Here is a 16,276-nt window from a genome sequence, read left to right on the forward strand (position 1 = left end):
AGGCCATATAGTGTGAAGCTAATTGAAAGGACCTTCAGGATATTGAAACAAAAGCCATATAATGAATGATTGTTGTCCTTAATGTACTATGTTATCCCTCATCTCCTTTGCTGTCCCTTGGGTATCTCATATTGTTACAGTATCTCACTTTGTTATCTGATATATTGAATTTATTTGTATTTGGTTATCTGAAACTTGATAGGGAAGGGAGGAAAACCAATACGGGGAGCAGGTGCTGGGTGGGGGGAGGGTAATGGGTACCAAGACATGTGAAAGGGTATCAATGTATGTGAATTAATGCACCTTCTATCTGGCAAATATCATGTAACCCTTTTATTAGTTACAATAAAAATATATAGAAAAAAAAGAAAAAGAAAAAAAAGAGTGAAATGAAGTGTAACCATTGTGAAAGAGGTCCAACTTTTCTTTTTGTTCAAAGAATGTTCTTTTAAAAATACGTATTATTTAATATATATTATTGTTATTGTAAAGGTAATGTGCAGAAGGATCATAGTTACATATGACAAGTGAAAAGCACATCTCTTTTTGAACGGTGTCATCTCTTTCTTCACTGTATCCCAGTTTTTCCCTCCTAGCCCCACCTACCAGTTATACAGTTCATTTTCAATACAGTGTCTAGGGAGTTCCACTGCTGCATTGGTTAGTCTTTGTCCCATCATTATTCACTTCAAACAGATAAACTTACAAGCAAGACAAAAACACAGAAAACAAAAGCAGCAACAAAGAAAAGGGTAAAGGTATTCTTTTCATTTCTTGGAGTTCATTTCAATAAATATTATTTTATTTTTATTTTTTGCCAGTCGTTGGCTTGAGCTCAGGGTCTGAGCACTGTCCTTGGACTTTCTCAAGGCTAGAGCTCTACCAGTTGAGCTTCAGTAATATTTCTGACTTTTTTCTATGTATATGGTACTGAGGAATTGAACCCGGGTCTTTGTGCATGCTAGGCAAGCGCTCTACCACTAGGCCAAACTCCTGGCCCCAATAAATGTTATTTTATATGACCATACGCACATAGCTATCATGCCTTTGTGATCATCTAAGAATATCCCCCTTTGGTCTCACTATATAAATATCTAGAGTATAATTAATTGTGTCGTGGTGTATTTTTTGCCTTTGTGGATTCACAGGAACATTTTTAAAAGAGAGTGACATTAGCATGTTGGCTAATGGGAATCACCAAGCTCTCCTTCTCCCAGGGTGATACCATATAGCAGTAATAAATGGACAAAGTGCCCTTTTGAGGAATTCAGACATCAGTTAATAGATTCCCGAATACGCTGCCTCTCTCCTTCTCCCAACCCCATGAGCACAAAGACATCCACATCAAAGGCTGTGGGGAAATTTCTGACACCATTCCACTAAGTGACTCTCCACTCTGAAGACCAATGTCATTAGGGGAAAATTCCCAAACTTACAGCTTCTCTCTGGGAAGAGCAAGCCCAAGGTGGCACATATGCCCTGCATTCTAACCGCTGGACTGGTTTCTAAAAGTTATTGTGAAACAGATATGGGATTGGAGTTACTGAGAAAGAAAAGTTATACAAATGGACAACAAAGTTACAAAACACCCTTAATATCACAAATTATAAGGAAATAGTAAATCAAAAGCCATGAAAACCTCACCTCAAACACTTTTGTATGTTCATGATCAAAAGAATAGAAAATAACCAGTTTTGGTGAGGATGCTGACAAATTTTTAAGTGTTCTTGATAGGGTATAAAAAGTAGATTGTAATGATCTTCTCTTATTATACTCAGAGAAATTCAAAGAAGGATCAATGTATATTGTGCACTTACTTTTGTGGCAATAGTCTTTACAATGATTTATAGGGAGAACAACTATTCATTCACCACCGATAGATGAACAAGGGAAAAAGTGGGATAAATAAACTGTGGAACATTGTGTAGCTTTATGAAGGAAAATCTGTAATAGGTTACTGAACGGACCCTATAAACTGCATGTTTGCTTAATGTTGAAATCTGGATCCCTAATGTGGCTGTATAGACTGGGAGTCCGTGGGAGATAATTTGGTCACGACGGTGAATAATGCATAAAAGAACTCATTAATAAAAAAGAAAAGCCTTTATAAAATGACAGGAGAGCGCTTCATGTTATCTTTCTTCTGTCTACCAAGTAAAAATCCAAAGAGAAAATATTCCTATGCAAACCAGGAAGTGACCCCTTACCTGACACCAATCTCCTAGCTCCTTCATCTGGAACTTTGTTGTCTACAAAACTGGAGAAATAAATGGTTGCTATTTAAGCTTCAGCCTAAAACAATTTATTATTATAATAGCCTGGACTAAGGCAGAGGATAAGCCAGGAGAACATTATGCTAAGCCAAATAAACTAATCATGAGAAGAACAAATACTGAACATTTCAGTTCATAAAAAGACTAAAGTTCTCCAAACCATAGAAACACAGAAAGGTTGGCCATCAAGGGCCAAAGAAAGGGTATTATTAGTAAGTTTAGTCACAATTTTGCAAGACAAAGAAGTTTTAGAGATGTGTTACCCCATTGTGAATATACTCAACCCAGTGGCTTCCTACCTGTAATCCTAGCTACTCAGGACACTGAGCTCTGAGGATTGTGGTTCAAAGCTAGTTTGTAAGACACTTATTTCCAATTAACTACCAGAAAACTAGAAATGGCTTTGTGACTCCAAGTGGTACATTTATGCACCCTGTGGACTAACAGGTTTATGCAGACCTTGACTCTGGTTCCTAATAACAGTGTCTTCAACTCTCTTGTTCTTGCCAATCTTCCAAGCCTTGATTTGGGTCTTCTGTGCATTAATATGCTCATCTACCCCTTTCTCTGCTTGCTCTCAACCCTGTTCATGCAGGTACCCCTTTTCTCTTGCTTCTTCTAAGACCAATACCACCATGCTAAATGTTTATACTTACTTAGGTGAATTGACCACACTGAAAAATGCTATAAAATATTCCTTTATAATATTGCATGCAAGGCATATTCAGAACTACGTGCTTTGTAAAATATGTAAAGCAATGGGAAATGTGCTAAATGATTCCTCTATATAATTTATCTAGGTCATTTGCCAATGGATATTCCAACTCCATCAGAACCTTCAGTTCCAGTAACATTACCTCCACATAATTGCACAGACCATGAATTTGTCTGCAGGTTGGATAGTCACTGTGTTGGAAAACTTCAGAAGTGTGACTTTAGGTACGACTGCCCCGACAGATCAGATGAATTATTCTGTGGTATGTCCATTCCTGCAATTTTAAATATAGCACCAAATACATAAGAAAACACTAGTATAATCTCTAATGTCATAACATTTTTCAGTACAGCTTAAGATAATCTTCAGATAATTTCTGGATGTAATAGGTATTTATAAAGACCTTAAAGTAGAAAAATAAACATACATTTTTACACGAAGCTCAATAAAAGGTAAGTGTCTATAGATCAATACTGTGGTTTTAAAACTCCTGCTTTTATGGACTGTACCTGACTCTGATACTGTGTCTGACTACCTCTGTATCTAGCCTTCTTTTTCTTTTTACCACTTTACCAATAAAGACTATTCAGGAAATATAACATCTTCAAATTAAGTTAATTCTTTATATTGCCACTTTCAAAATGCACAAAAGACAATGTTTTCCAAATATGCAGATGAAATCATCAACTTTCATCCTAGTAAAACATGGTTTTTACTTATTGATATTAATTCATAACTTTTGTACACAATTCATAGCATTTAATTTGAAAGACAATTGCTTATCAAAAATGCAGACTAAGAAGAAAAATAAATTTGTAAGCATTGTAAATTTCTTTATCATAAGGAAAAAAATCTTTCATAAGGCAATTGCCTTATTCTGTACTCTATTGAGTAATATATCTGTATTATGTTTCCAGTACCTTCATAGTATTCAAAGTTGAAAATATACCAATAAACTGAGTGTTGGTGGACCAGGATTGTGGCCCTAGCTACTCAAGAGGCTGAGATCCAGAGGATAACAGTTTCAGGCCAGCCTGGAAATAATCAGCAATGGCAGGGATGCCAGTGAAGGATGTAAGGGGTAACATTGGGTTAAGATGAGTTATACTCATAAACTGACAGCTTGAATTGTAACCCCTCTGTACAGTTACTTAGAGAAAATAAAATAGTTTTAATTAAATAAAATAATCATCAAAAAGCTGAGCTGGAAGCAGGGCTTAAGTGGTAGAACATCAGCCAAGAGAACAAGATTGAGGATGATGTGACTATTACCTGTTTTTATATTAGCTTTGTTAAGAAATTGTAAACTTTCAGTAATCAAGTAAACTCCATCCTTATTTTTTTTATTCCATAAGAATCCTTTAGGGGCTGGGAGTTTGGCCTAGTGGTAGAGTGCTTGCCTAGCATGCACGAAGACCCGGGTTCGATTCCTCAGTACCACATACATAGAAAAAAGTCAGAAATGGTGCTGATGCTCAAGTGGTAGAGCTCTAGCCTTGAGAAAGTCCAAGGACAGTGCTCAGGCCCTGAGCTCAAGCCCAGGACTGGCAAAAAAAAAAAAGAATCCTTTAAAAAAATTTTTTGTTGGCATAATATATAGAGAGGTTACAGTTCCATTCGCCAAGTAGTAGGTGCATTACTTCTCACACATTGATACTCCTTCTCATGGTTTTGTCCCAGTTTCCCTCCCTGAAACCCCTCCCAATCATCTTGTTTCCCCCTTCCCCTTCCTATTTCAAATGAACATATAAATGTATATACAAAATACCAGGTAACAAACTCAGATACAGTAACAATATGAGATTAAACAAAGGGAAACCAAAGAGAAGAGAAATAACATAGTATATTAAGAACAACAATCACCCAAGATAAAGCTCTTGTTTCCATATCCTAAAGATCCTTTCATTTAGTCTCATCCTATATGACCTTATGTACCTAGGTTTTGAGCTATTGTAATCCTCTGCTAGGAAAGTCCTAGATGTGTAGTAATTATTACAAATGAGGGAAACCATTGAGCCTATGTTCCTTTGGGTCTGGCTTGCTTCATTTAATATGATTTTTCACAAGTCTTTCCATTTCCTTACAAATGGGGCAATATCATTATTTCTGATGGCAGCATAGAATTCCATTGTGTATAAGTACCACATATTCTTGATCCAATCATCTACTGACGGGCGTCTGGGTTGGTTCCAAATTCTTTGCTATGGTAAATAGTGCTGCAGTAAACGTTGTTCTAGTGGCTTTAGTATGTCCTTTTTTCTGGATGTTTGGGTAAATGCCAAAGATGGGCTAAAGACTTAAAGAGAGATTTCTCTGAAGAGGAAGTAAGAATAGCCTATAGACACATGAAGAAATGCTTGACATCTGACCATAAAAGAAATGCAAATCAAAACAACTTTGAGATTCCACCTTACTCCAGTTAGAATGACCATTATCAAGAAATCTAATAACAACAAGATGCTAGCAGGGATGTGGCCAGGAGGGATCACTACTACACTGTTGGTGGGAATGTAAACTTGTTCAACTACTCTGGAAAGAAGTATGGTGATTTCTCAAAAGACTAAAGCTCCCCTATGACCCAGCGGTCCCACTCCTTGGCAAGAATCCATTTTAACATGCAAATATACCACAAATTAACTGTCTAATCTAGATCAAACAATAGTAAAATCAAAGCTAGTTCACTCCATGAGTGAAAAGGGGCTGGAATTAACTTAAATTAGCAAGGAATCTGAGCTGTGTATTGTAAATGAATGATGATGCAGGGAGAGGAGAGGCATTTAGACTTTCTTCTGAGATGCTACTTACTAAAAGAGCACGTATATTTTATAACATTTGTAATATGTTTACATAAACCCCAACTGATTATGCTAACTGAGTATCTATAGTAAATATTGAATTTCTTAATTCATCTTTGCCATTTTAGGAATGTCACTTATGATTAGATGAGATGTTTTGATAAGTCCTTTAAATGTCATGAGTGAATGTTTATACTAAATTATCATATTTAAATCACTGCAAATATTTCCTATTTTGAATAAATATAAATAAATTATTAACCTTTCATTGGCAATCCAACTATATAAGTCTCCCTTTTTCCTTTTCCATTTCTTTACAAGATCATATATTATTATAAATTTATTTATAACCTTCAGGTTAATGCTTTCTAGTTGGTTTTTACAGTTGTGGTTAGAACACTCAAAATGAGATCTACCTTCTTACATTTTTTAAGCGCGTTGTGTATGATTGTCGACTCTAGGTGCAATGTTCTAGAGCAGATCTCCTTGTCTATTTGTGTGTGTGGTCTGTATGTGGCAGGATGGGATTTGAACCAAGGACCAGATACCTGCTAGGCTCTATCATGTGAGCAGCACCTTAGCCCTTTGCTTCACACTTTTGTTTTCAAAACAGTGCCTCATTTACTCTTACTTGGCTAGACTCCTCTTGATCCTCCAGACTCTCCCAAGTTGCTAGGATAACACACATTCACCACTGTGCCTATGAAAAAGCATTGTTTACAATGGCATTTTCTCAGATATTGTATGATTTTATAGATCCAATTTTCTGAATGGTAGAAGTGTCTTCACCAGTGTCAATGACATTCAAAAGCTCAGTCAATGGAGTAGTTAGGATAGATAAATAAATGTATACAGAGTTTGGGGGTGGGGAGAGAGACAGAGAAAGAGGGATACTGGGAAAAAAAGAGATAGAAATTGAAAGTATTTTCATACTGAAATAACTGGACCTATGAATTATGACTTGTTTGATACCAGAAAGCAGCCATTACAAGAATCTTAAAACACATCATGAAAACAGCTGAAATGTGGTTACTGTATATTCCATTGCTTTGAAATTAAGTAATTTGGAGTTGATATTGATCCTTGAAATGCCTGAGTCAAAGTTAAGTGGTGTACTCTTACTATGGACAAAAGCCAACAGTCTTGTCAAAGCTCAAAGGTGAGAAAGGTCTCATGAGTGAGAAGATATTGGTGCTTTAGTAGCTAATTAACATTTCACTTCTTTATTTGAGCACATTGTTAATATGGACCTTTATTCTTATATTTTACTCACTATAGAGATATAATAATAGTAAATATAAATAAAAATGAAATTAGTAAGATGTCAAGAGGAAACTGTAGATTTAAATACTTCTGAAAACTCAAAAAGTTACAATTTTTTTCTTAAAATAATCAAGAGTAAGAAAGTGCTATGGACCTAAGAATTCCCATTTAGTTTTGACATACTCTTTGTGATTAGCTCAACTTTTCTTTGTCTTATTCTATTCAAGTTACAGACATTTGCACATTTGAAAAAGGTAACCTTTGTAATTGGCATCGGCCCATCACTGCAAATATATTTCAAGACTCAAATACGTTCAGGTGGGGACTCGGTAGTGGAAAAACTATTCATCTTGGAGAAGAAAATCACAGGCCATCAGTAGATCATACAAAGTAAGTGACCACATATTTTCAGCATATCTCTTATTCCACCCCTTTACCCTGGAGCAGTGCTGTAATAAGCATACATTTTTAAGTTAATTTTAAACAGTAGAAAATGTGTTCTCTCCTACAGTATATAAATAAATTAACATATGTGTCACAAATGGCATAGGAAACAAAAATATATAAGTAAATAATTGAAAATAATGTATAATGCCACCAACTACTTTTTACATGTTTTTTGTACACTGTATATGTTTTCCTTTTAAAAATTACCTATTCTCCCTGGGTTGGGAGTTTGGCCTAGTGATAAGAGTGCTTGCCTAGCATGCACAAAAACCAGGGTTCGATTCCTCAGCACTCCACATACATAGAAAAAGTCAGAAGTGCTGCTGTGGCTCAAGTGGTAGAGTGCTAGCCTTGAGAAAGCCCAAGGACAACGTTCAAGCCCTGAGCTCAAGCCACAGGACTGGCAAAAAAAATTACCTATTATGGGATAAACGATGAGCTAATACAACAGTGAAACTAACAATATGTTGGAAATGAACTTTACAACTTGGGGGGGAAGATATGGAGAGGGATATTGGGAGAAAAAATGTGTGGGGAGGGTGTAACAATGTTTAACAAGAAATGTGCTCACTACCTAATATATATAACTTCTCTGTACATCACCCCAACAAAAAAATTACCTTTCCTCCACACCCTTGCTTAAATTCCTTTCTCTCTGTTCCTCTTTTCTCCATGTTTTACTTTTGCTCTTCCATAATTTAACTCATCCATTTCCCTTTCATCTCCTCATTCTCATGCTTTCATGTTTATTATAAACATATGAACACAAGTGGGTGTCCAGATTATTTTCATAGAGCGAGAAATACATTTTTCCACTTGGTAATAAATCCTGTATTAAAGTTACAACAAAATTTTCATTTTGATTTAAGGACATAACAATATTTTGCTAATCTGTTCCCAACTGGTAGACTTTCCATTTCATTTAATTTGATTCTAACATTATAACATTTCCCAAAAGATAATACAGAGATACCTCCTACTTGAGAAATGTGAATGAAGGAATCCTTGCTCTCACAGGGACCCTGAATCAGTCCATAAATGTAAAGCATTTACAGTTGTAAATGAAAGCATTTGCATTTGCTACCATTAGAGATGGCAACAAATGGTATAAGGAAAAAAGGAAAGTTGAATGGGATTAATGAATGATGAATCATTCTGGAAATGCTCTGAGCTAACTATCTCCTAGAAAAACACAGAAGAAGAAACAAGCATGAAGAGCATGGTGATAAGAATGGCTCATAGAGGAGGATGTGTGAGATTAAAGAACATGAAGAACAAGTATGGCACATAAGCTCCATACTGTGCATAATTTAACATATATTAATTCAAAAAGAGAAACAGTTTGATCATAAGCTTCTAGGCCATAGAAAATCACTACGACAAGTTTATAAATTCTTTAAATGAAAAGGAAGGAGAAAGAATTTGTTAGTATTGACTGAAGTGACTGTACAGTCTTGAAAGATTTGGATAATGTAACATATGAAATAATCAAACCTTGCCAATATTAGTAACTGATTCTCCTCTTTCCATCTCTCATATTGTCATTTTTTCTTATTTTCACCTTGTGCTTTCTATAAAAGTGCTCAGTTCAATGCCTCCTCATGATTCCACCTCCATGAATTATTTTAATTTGGGATTTTGTTTTTGGTGATCATTTCTTTTGGCCTTTTCTTCCAGAGTTCAATATGTCATGTCTTTTTCTGATTTGTTGTCCATATTATTGGAGTGTTGAAGTATTGTATGGTCTCATCCTTCCTCCTTTCCTTCTGAGAGTTTCATGAAAATGTTATTGCAGGTAACAAAAGGAATGCCCATTTACACTACAGAGGATCTCTTTACAGTCTTCGTGACTTTCGTACCCCTCTTTACAGTGAAGGCCCTGTGACTCTCAGCTTCTAAGCTACAGCTTCAAAGGAAGCTAATGGTATTTGTGTAACCCATTCCCAGTTGCCTTGCTCAAAATAGCTCAAGGAGAGACACAGTAACTTTAGAAAGCGATCATTTTCTTTCAGCTGAAATTTTTTCTTTGTTTGTGTTTTTATGGTCCCTTTTTTGGACATTATTTTTCTTCTACTAAAATGTTTTTGGTTTTAACACCATTTAAATATTAGCAGTATAGCAGCTCAAAGAGTAGGAGGAGGAAATAACATTTGTTTTGATCATATATTGTCAGTTTGAATGTCATGACTTAAAATTTCTATGGACAACTCTTTCTGCTACTAAAGCACAATAAAGCAAAGGACAATCCACGGAAGCTTCCGTGGCTTAAGCAAATAAACCATATGCCATTCATTATTCATATTAACATAAAGTAAATGACAGATTAGAATGTTTCATGTGAATTGTGCACGAATAACCAGAAATGCATCCATGCGTGTGTGTGTGTGTGTGTGTGTGTGTGTGTACAAGACATTCCCCCAAGCACCATACAAATAATGTATGCTAATTAAAAAATTAAATCCTAAAAGGCACACGAAATATCCTATTCTATTACATTTAGTTCTACCAGCTCAGTTTTCCAAATGATTATTTTTATAGTTAGATAAAAGAATAGCTAATTATAAAATGTTTCTCTCTCTGGCATCTAACTCTAGAAATCTTGCTCCAGATATTTAAATTCATGGTTCCCGAGTTTCCCAGATCTGTTTTGAAAATAAAAGAAGATCAATACTAGTTATTCCTTTCTCTTTGCTTTTTATTCTCTCAATTCCTGGCTCAGGATATGGGAATTTCATTTGTAAATAAATGACAAGCAAAGAGAAACAAATCTCATCAATATATTTCATTGTGTTTTCTCATTTCAAACACAATAAGAAGCAATAAGAAATCTAGAACAGCCAGGCCATGTAAATAGTATATAGGGAAGTTACCATTGTGTAGTTATTTACTAGGCAAAGTCTTAAATGTATTTTGGTTTTCTCACCATAAAAATGAATTGACAAGCCAAAGTAAATGAAGTGACACACTACAAGTGACATAATACAGTTTTAGATCCACACTTCAAGGGATTAGACTTTATACACCTGAAGGGAATTCTGCGACATAAAATTAGGATTGCATCTCTTTTCATATCACTTAATGAGTTAGAAAAGTTTGCTTTTCTTTTTCACCTTTTCGTATGTGTGTGTGCATGTTTAGGGCTCTACATCAGGGCCTCAGCACTGTCCCTGAACAATGCCGTTTTTGCTCAAGTCTAATTTAGCTTTACCATTTGAGGCCCAGCTCCATTTCCACCTTTCTGATCATTAATCGGAAGTAAGAATCTCATGGACTTTCTTGCCCAGGCTAGTTTTGTACCGTGATCTTCAGATATCAGCCTCCTGAGTAGCTAGGATTATAGGTGTGAGCTACTAGCACCTGGCAAGTCATCTTATCTTTTCAGGTCAAGTATATGCAGCACAAAGCTCATGATTGGATTTGGATTATCTGTCTAATCCAGGACCAGGTAAAGCAAATGGCATGATATTTTTCAAAAATTTAATTAATGAGTACTGTCCTTAAATATCAAATGAAATAAAGAAATAAAATTTATTTGATGAAAATATCACTAGTTGAAATCTACATGTCTTCTTGAGATTCAGGCTGGAAAATATTTCTGTGTTCTTTACATTCTGCAATGAAAGAAAAGATTTCCTGGAAAGGCTCTTTTCTTATTAGTTTTGAAAATGAGCCATAATCTGGTCTTTTAAAAAGAAGATAGATGGAGCCGGGAGTTTGGCCTCTTGGTAGAGTGCTTGCCTAGCATGCACAAAGAGCCAGTTTGATTCCTCATTACCACGTACATAGAGAAAAGCTGGAAGTGGTGCTGAGGGTCAAGTGATAGAGCTCTAACCTTGACAAAGTCGAAGGACAGTGGTCAGGCCCTGAGCTCAAGTACAGGACTGGCAAAAAAAAATAAAAATAAATAAAAAATAAAATAAAAAGAAGATAGAGGAATAGAAGAATAAGTGGAGGAGAAGGGGAATGAATTTATACCCACTTGTGTTCCAGAAACTACCAAGGAAGTTGGCAAAATAGTAGTTCTTCTTATCTGAACGTACAAAAATATATGATTTGTTTACTATTGAATAAAAATATTTGGATCACTTAGCATCAGAGCCATAAGTTTCATTCAAATTTAAATTAAATATACTTTGAATAGTCTATGTTTTTACTTATTTATATTTTATTGTAATTAATAAAAGGGTTACATGATATTTGCCAGATAGAAGGTGCATTAATTCACATATATTGATACGCTTTCACATGTCTTGGTCCCCATTACCCTCCCCTCCCCCCCCCCGACTTGGTTATCCCCCCGTCCCTATCCAATTTTAAATAACCAAACACAAATAAATCCAATATATCAGATAACAAAGTGAGATACTGTAACAATATGAGATAACCAAGGGACAGCAAAAGAGATGAGAGATAACATTGTACATTAAGAACAACAATCATTCGTTATATGGCTTTTGTTTCAATATCCTGGAGGTCTTTTCAATTAGCTTCATACTATATGCCCTTATGTATCAAGGTTTTACTCTATTGCAGATCTCTGCTAGTAGAGCCCAAGGTTTCTACTGATTATGACAAATGAGGGGAACCATTGAGCCTAATTTCCTTTGAGTCTGGCTTACTTCACTTAATATGATTTTCTCTAAGACTTTCTGTTTCCTAACGAATGAGGCGATGTCGTTTTTTTCTGATAGCAGCATAGAATTCCATTGTGTACAAATACCACATCTTGTTGATCCACTCATCAACTGAGGGACATCTAGGTGGTTCCATATTTTTGCTATGGTGAATAGTGCTGCAATGAACATTGTTGTGCTAGTGGATTTAGTATGCCCTTGTTTCTGGATGGTTGGGTAAATGCCAAGTAGTGGAATTGCTGGGTCATAGGGGAGCTCTATGTTTAGTCTTTTGAGGAACTGCCATATTGCTTTCCATAGTGGTTGAATGAGCTTGCACTCCCACCAACAGTGTAATAGGGATCCCTCCTGGCCACATCCCCTCCAGCATCTGTAGTTATTCATTTTCATGATGCTGGCCATTCTTACTGGAGTGAGGTGGAATCTTAGAGTTGTTTTGATTTGCATTTCTTTTATGACCAGAGATGTGGAGCATTTCTTTATGTATTTATAGGCCATTTTTGTTTCTTGTTCAGAGAAGACTCTCTTTAAGTCTTTGGCCCATTTTTTAATGGGATGGTTGTTACTTTGGGGATTAGTTTTGGAGTGATTCAATTTTTTGAGCTGTTGATATATTTTAGATATGAGGCCTTTGTCCATTGTTTGGTTGATGAAGATCTTCTCCCACTCTGTAGGCTTCCTAATTAATTTACTAGCTATGTCCTTTGCCATACAAAAGCTCAGCAGTTTAATGCAGTCCCCCTTATCCAGCCTTTCTCTTATTTGCTGTGATTCTTGGTCCTTATTAAGAAAGTTTTGACCTGTGCCAAGGAGGACTAGTATATCTCCTATTCTTTCTTGTAAAGTTTTCAGTGTGTCAGCTTTTACCTCCAGGTCTTTGATCCATTTGGAGTTAATTCTAGTACAGGGTGACAAAGTAGGATCCAACTTTAGTTTTCTGCATGTGCTTAACCAGTTCTGCCAGCACAATTTGTTGAAGAGGCTGTCTTTCTTCCAGTCTATTTTTTTTGGCTCCCTTGTCAAAGATTAGGTGGCTATAGGTCTGTGATTTAATATCTGGGTCTTCAGTTCTATTCTTGTGCCAGTACCAAGCTGTTTTGATCATTATAGCTCTGTAATAGAGTCAAAAGTTCGGAATTGAAATTCCTGCTGCGCTGTTCTTTCTGGTAAGAAGTGTTTTTGCTATTCGGGGTCTTTTATTATTCCATATGAAATTCTATATTGCCTCTTCTATTTCTTCAAAGAATGCCATTGGGATATTGATGGGTATTGCGTTGAATTTGCAGATAGCCCTTGGCAAGATTGTCATTTTCACAATGTTGATTCTTCCAATCCAGGAGCATGGGAGGTTTTTCCATTTCCTTAGTTCTGCTTTAATTTCCTTTTTTAGTGTTTTAAAGTTTTCATCAAAAAGGTCCTTTTCATTCTTAGTTAAGGTAATTCCTAGGTACTTTATTTTCTTTGAGGCTATTGCAAAAGGAGTTGCTTTCCTGATTGTTGCCTCCTTCCTCTCACTGTTGGCATAGAGGAAGGCAGTTGATTTTTGATTGTTAATTTTATAGCCTGCTACTCTTCCAAAGTTTTGAATCAGCTCAAGGAGCTTGGGAGTAGAGTCTATAGGATCCTTTAAATACAGGATCATGTCATCTGCAAAGAGGGATAGTTTTACTTCCTCTTTCCCTATTTGGATCCCCTTTATGCTTGCTTCTTGCCTTATTGCACTGGCTAGGAATTCTAATACTATTTTAAAGAGGAGTGGAGAGAGTGGGCATCCTTGTCTCGTTCCTGATTTTAGAGGGAATGGCTTTAGCTTTTCGCCATTAAGTATAATACTAGGTGTGGGTTTGTTATACATAGCCTTTATTATATTGAGGAATGTTCCGTGGATTCCTAGTTTCTCCAGAGCTTTTAACATAAAAGGGTGTTGGATCTTGTCAAATGGCTTTTCTGCATCTATTGAGACAATCATGTGATTTTTGTCCTTGCTCCTGTTGATGTGTTGAATTATGTTAATTGATTTGCGTATGTTGAACCAGCTTTGCCTCCCTGTGATGCATCCTGTTTGATCATAGTGTATAATTTTTTTGCTAAGTTGTTGTAGACGGTTGGCCAGTATTTTTTTTTGAGAAGTTTTGTATTGATGTTCATCAAAGAAATAGGTCTATAGTTCTCTTTCTTTGATGAATCTCTGGTTTGGGGATGAGGGTTATATTGGCTTCATAGAATGAGTTTGGTAAAGAACCTTCATTTTCAATTTCATTGAAGAGCTTGAGGAGCATTGGCATAGCTCTGCTTTGAAGACCTTATAGAATTCAGCTGTGAATCCATCTGGCCCTGGGCTTTTCTTAGGTAGAAGTTCTCTTATTGCCATTTCTATTTCAGAGCTTGAAATAGGCCTGTTTATTTGGGTTAGTTCTTCTTGGTTCAGTGTGGGTATGTTAATATTGGCTAGGAATTCATCCATTTCTTCTAGATTCTCAAATTTGTTGGCGTAAAGGTTTGAGAAGTATTCCCTCATGATATTCTGGATCTTGGTAATTTCTGTCGTGATTTTACCATTTTTCGTCTGCGATTTTGTTTATTTCGATATGCTCTTTTCTTTTTTTTGGTAAGATTTGCTAAGGGTTTCTCAATGTTGTTAATTCTTTCAAAGAACCAACTCCTTGTTTTGTTGATTCTTTCTATAGTTTTTTTGGCTTCCAAATCATTTGATTCTGCTTTGTTTGTAATAATTTGCTTCCTTCTGCTGGGGTTAGAGTTAGTTTGTTGCTCTTTTTCCAGGAGCTTAAGGTGAGACATTAACTTGTTGTTTTGCGATTTTTCCAACTTGTTGTTGTCGGCACTCAGCCCTATAAATTTTCCTCTGAGTACTGCCTTTGCTGTGTTCCAAAGGAGTTGGTATTTTGTGTGCTCCTTTTTGTTAAATTTCATAAACTGTTGGATTTCTGTTCTGATCTCTTCAATGACCCATTGGTGATTCAACAATGTGTTGTTCAATCTTCATGAGTTACAGGGTTTTCATTGGTGGAGATGTGTGTTCAGTTCCAATTTGATGCCTTTGTGGTCTGACAGCGTGCAGGGAATAACTTGTGTTTCTGAATCTGTCCAGGTTTGTTTTATGGCGTAAGATGTGGTCTATTTTGGAAAATGTTCCCTGTGCTGCTGAGAACAATGTATATTTTGTTGTTGCTGGGTGGAATATTCTGCAGATGTCTGTTAGATCTAGTTGGTCTATATAGTTGTGCAGTTCTAAGATTTCTCTGTTGAGTTTTTGCCGTGTTGATCTGTCCATACGTGAGAGAGGTGTGTTAAAGTCACTCACAATCACTGTGTTTCGATCTATGTATGGTTTCAGTGTAAGTAAAGTGTGCTTGAGGAAGTTCGGAGCTACAGGATTAGGTGTGTAGATATTTAGCATGGTTATGTCCTCCTGGAGGAAAGATCCCTTTAGTAGTATGTAGTAACCTTCTTTGTCACTTCTTGCTTGCATGGTCTCTGCTGAGAAATCTGGGGTTATTCTGATTGGTTTTCCTTTATAGGTTACTGAACCCTTTTCCCTGGCTGCCTTTAGGATCCTTTTTTTGGTTTCTATTGATCCAGTTTGGATTACGATGTGGCAGTGGGATGTTCTTTTCTGGTCAGGTCTGTTTGGGGTTCTAAAAGCTTTTTGTATCTGGATGGGCCTGCCCTTCTGGATATTTGGGAAATTCTCTGAGATGATTCCCTGAAGTATATTTCCAATACCATTGACCTCTTTCTCCACGCCCTCCTCAAGACCAATTAGCCTTAAATTAGGCTTCCTAATTGTCTTGGACCTCCTGAAGTGCTCTCTCATTTTTCCTAGATTTGGATAGACTCATTTTCTGTTCTTTCTCTATAATAACTAAATTATCTTCAGCCCTGGAAATTCTCTCCTCTGCATTGTCTAACCTGCTATCAAAGCTATCTACTTTATTTTTCATCTCCCTTGCTTCTAATTGCTCATTTTTGATGCCTTGCATCTCTTCTTTTAGATTATGTATGGATTTCTTTAGCTCCTTGATTTCCATTTGAGTGGTTAGCTCTTTGGACATTTGTTGGAAGTTCGGTCACCTTTTTATTTGTGGATTCTATGAATTCATCCATCTTTCTTTGAAAAACCTTTATTAT

The 16,276-nt window shown here is 36.2% G+C and overlaps 1 protein-coding gene across 5 annotated transcripts in view; it reads left to right on the forward strand.

Moving 5' to 3' along the window:
• The window catches only part of Malrd1 (MAM and LDL receptor class A domain containing 1), a 361,316-nt gene that overhangs the window by 133,471 nt on the left and 211,569 nt on the right, over positions 1-16,276 (forward strand). For all 5 annotated transcript variants that reach the window (XM_090318992.1, XM_090318991.1, XM_090318993.1 and 2 more), the window contains 2 exons: positions 3,074-3,250; positions 7,274-7,436. In XM_090318992.1, coding sequence (XP_090175118.1) covers positions 3,074-3,250; positions 7,274-7,436 — 340 coding nt within the window. The remainder of the gene's footprint in view (positions 1-3,073; positions 3,251-7,273; positions 7,437-16,276) is intronic.

This window comes from Megascapheus bottae, chromosome 26 (genome assembly GCF_031878675.1).
Source record: "Megascapheus bottae isolate mThoBot1 chromosome 26, mThoBot2.hap1, whole genome shotgun sequence".
Taxonomy (NCBI): Eukaryota; Metazoa; Chordata; class Mammalia; order Rodentia; family Geomyidae; genus Megascapheus; species Megascapheus bottae.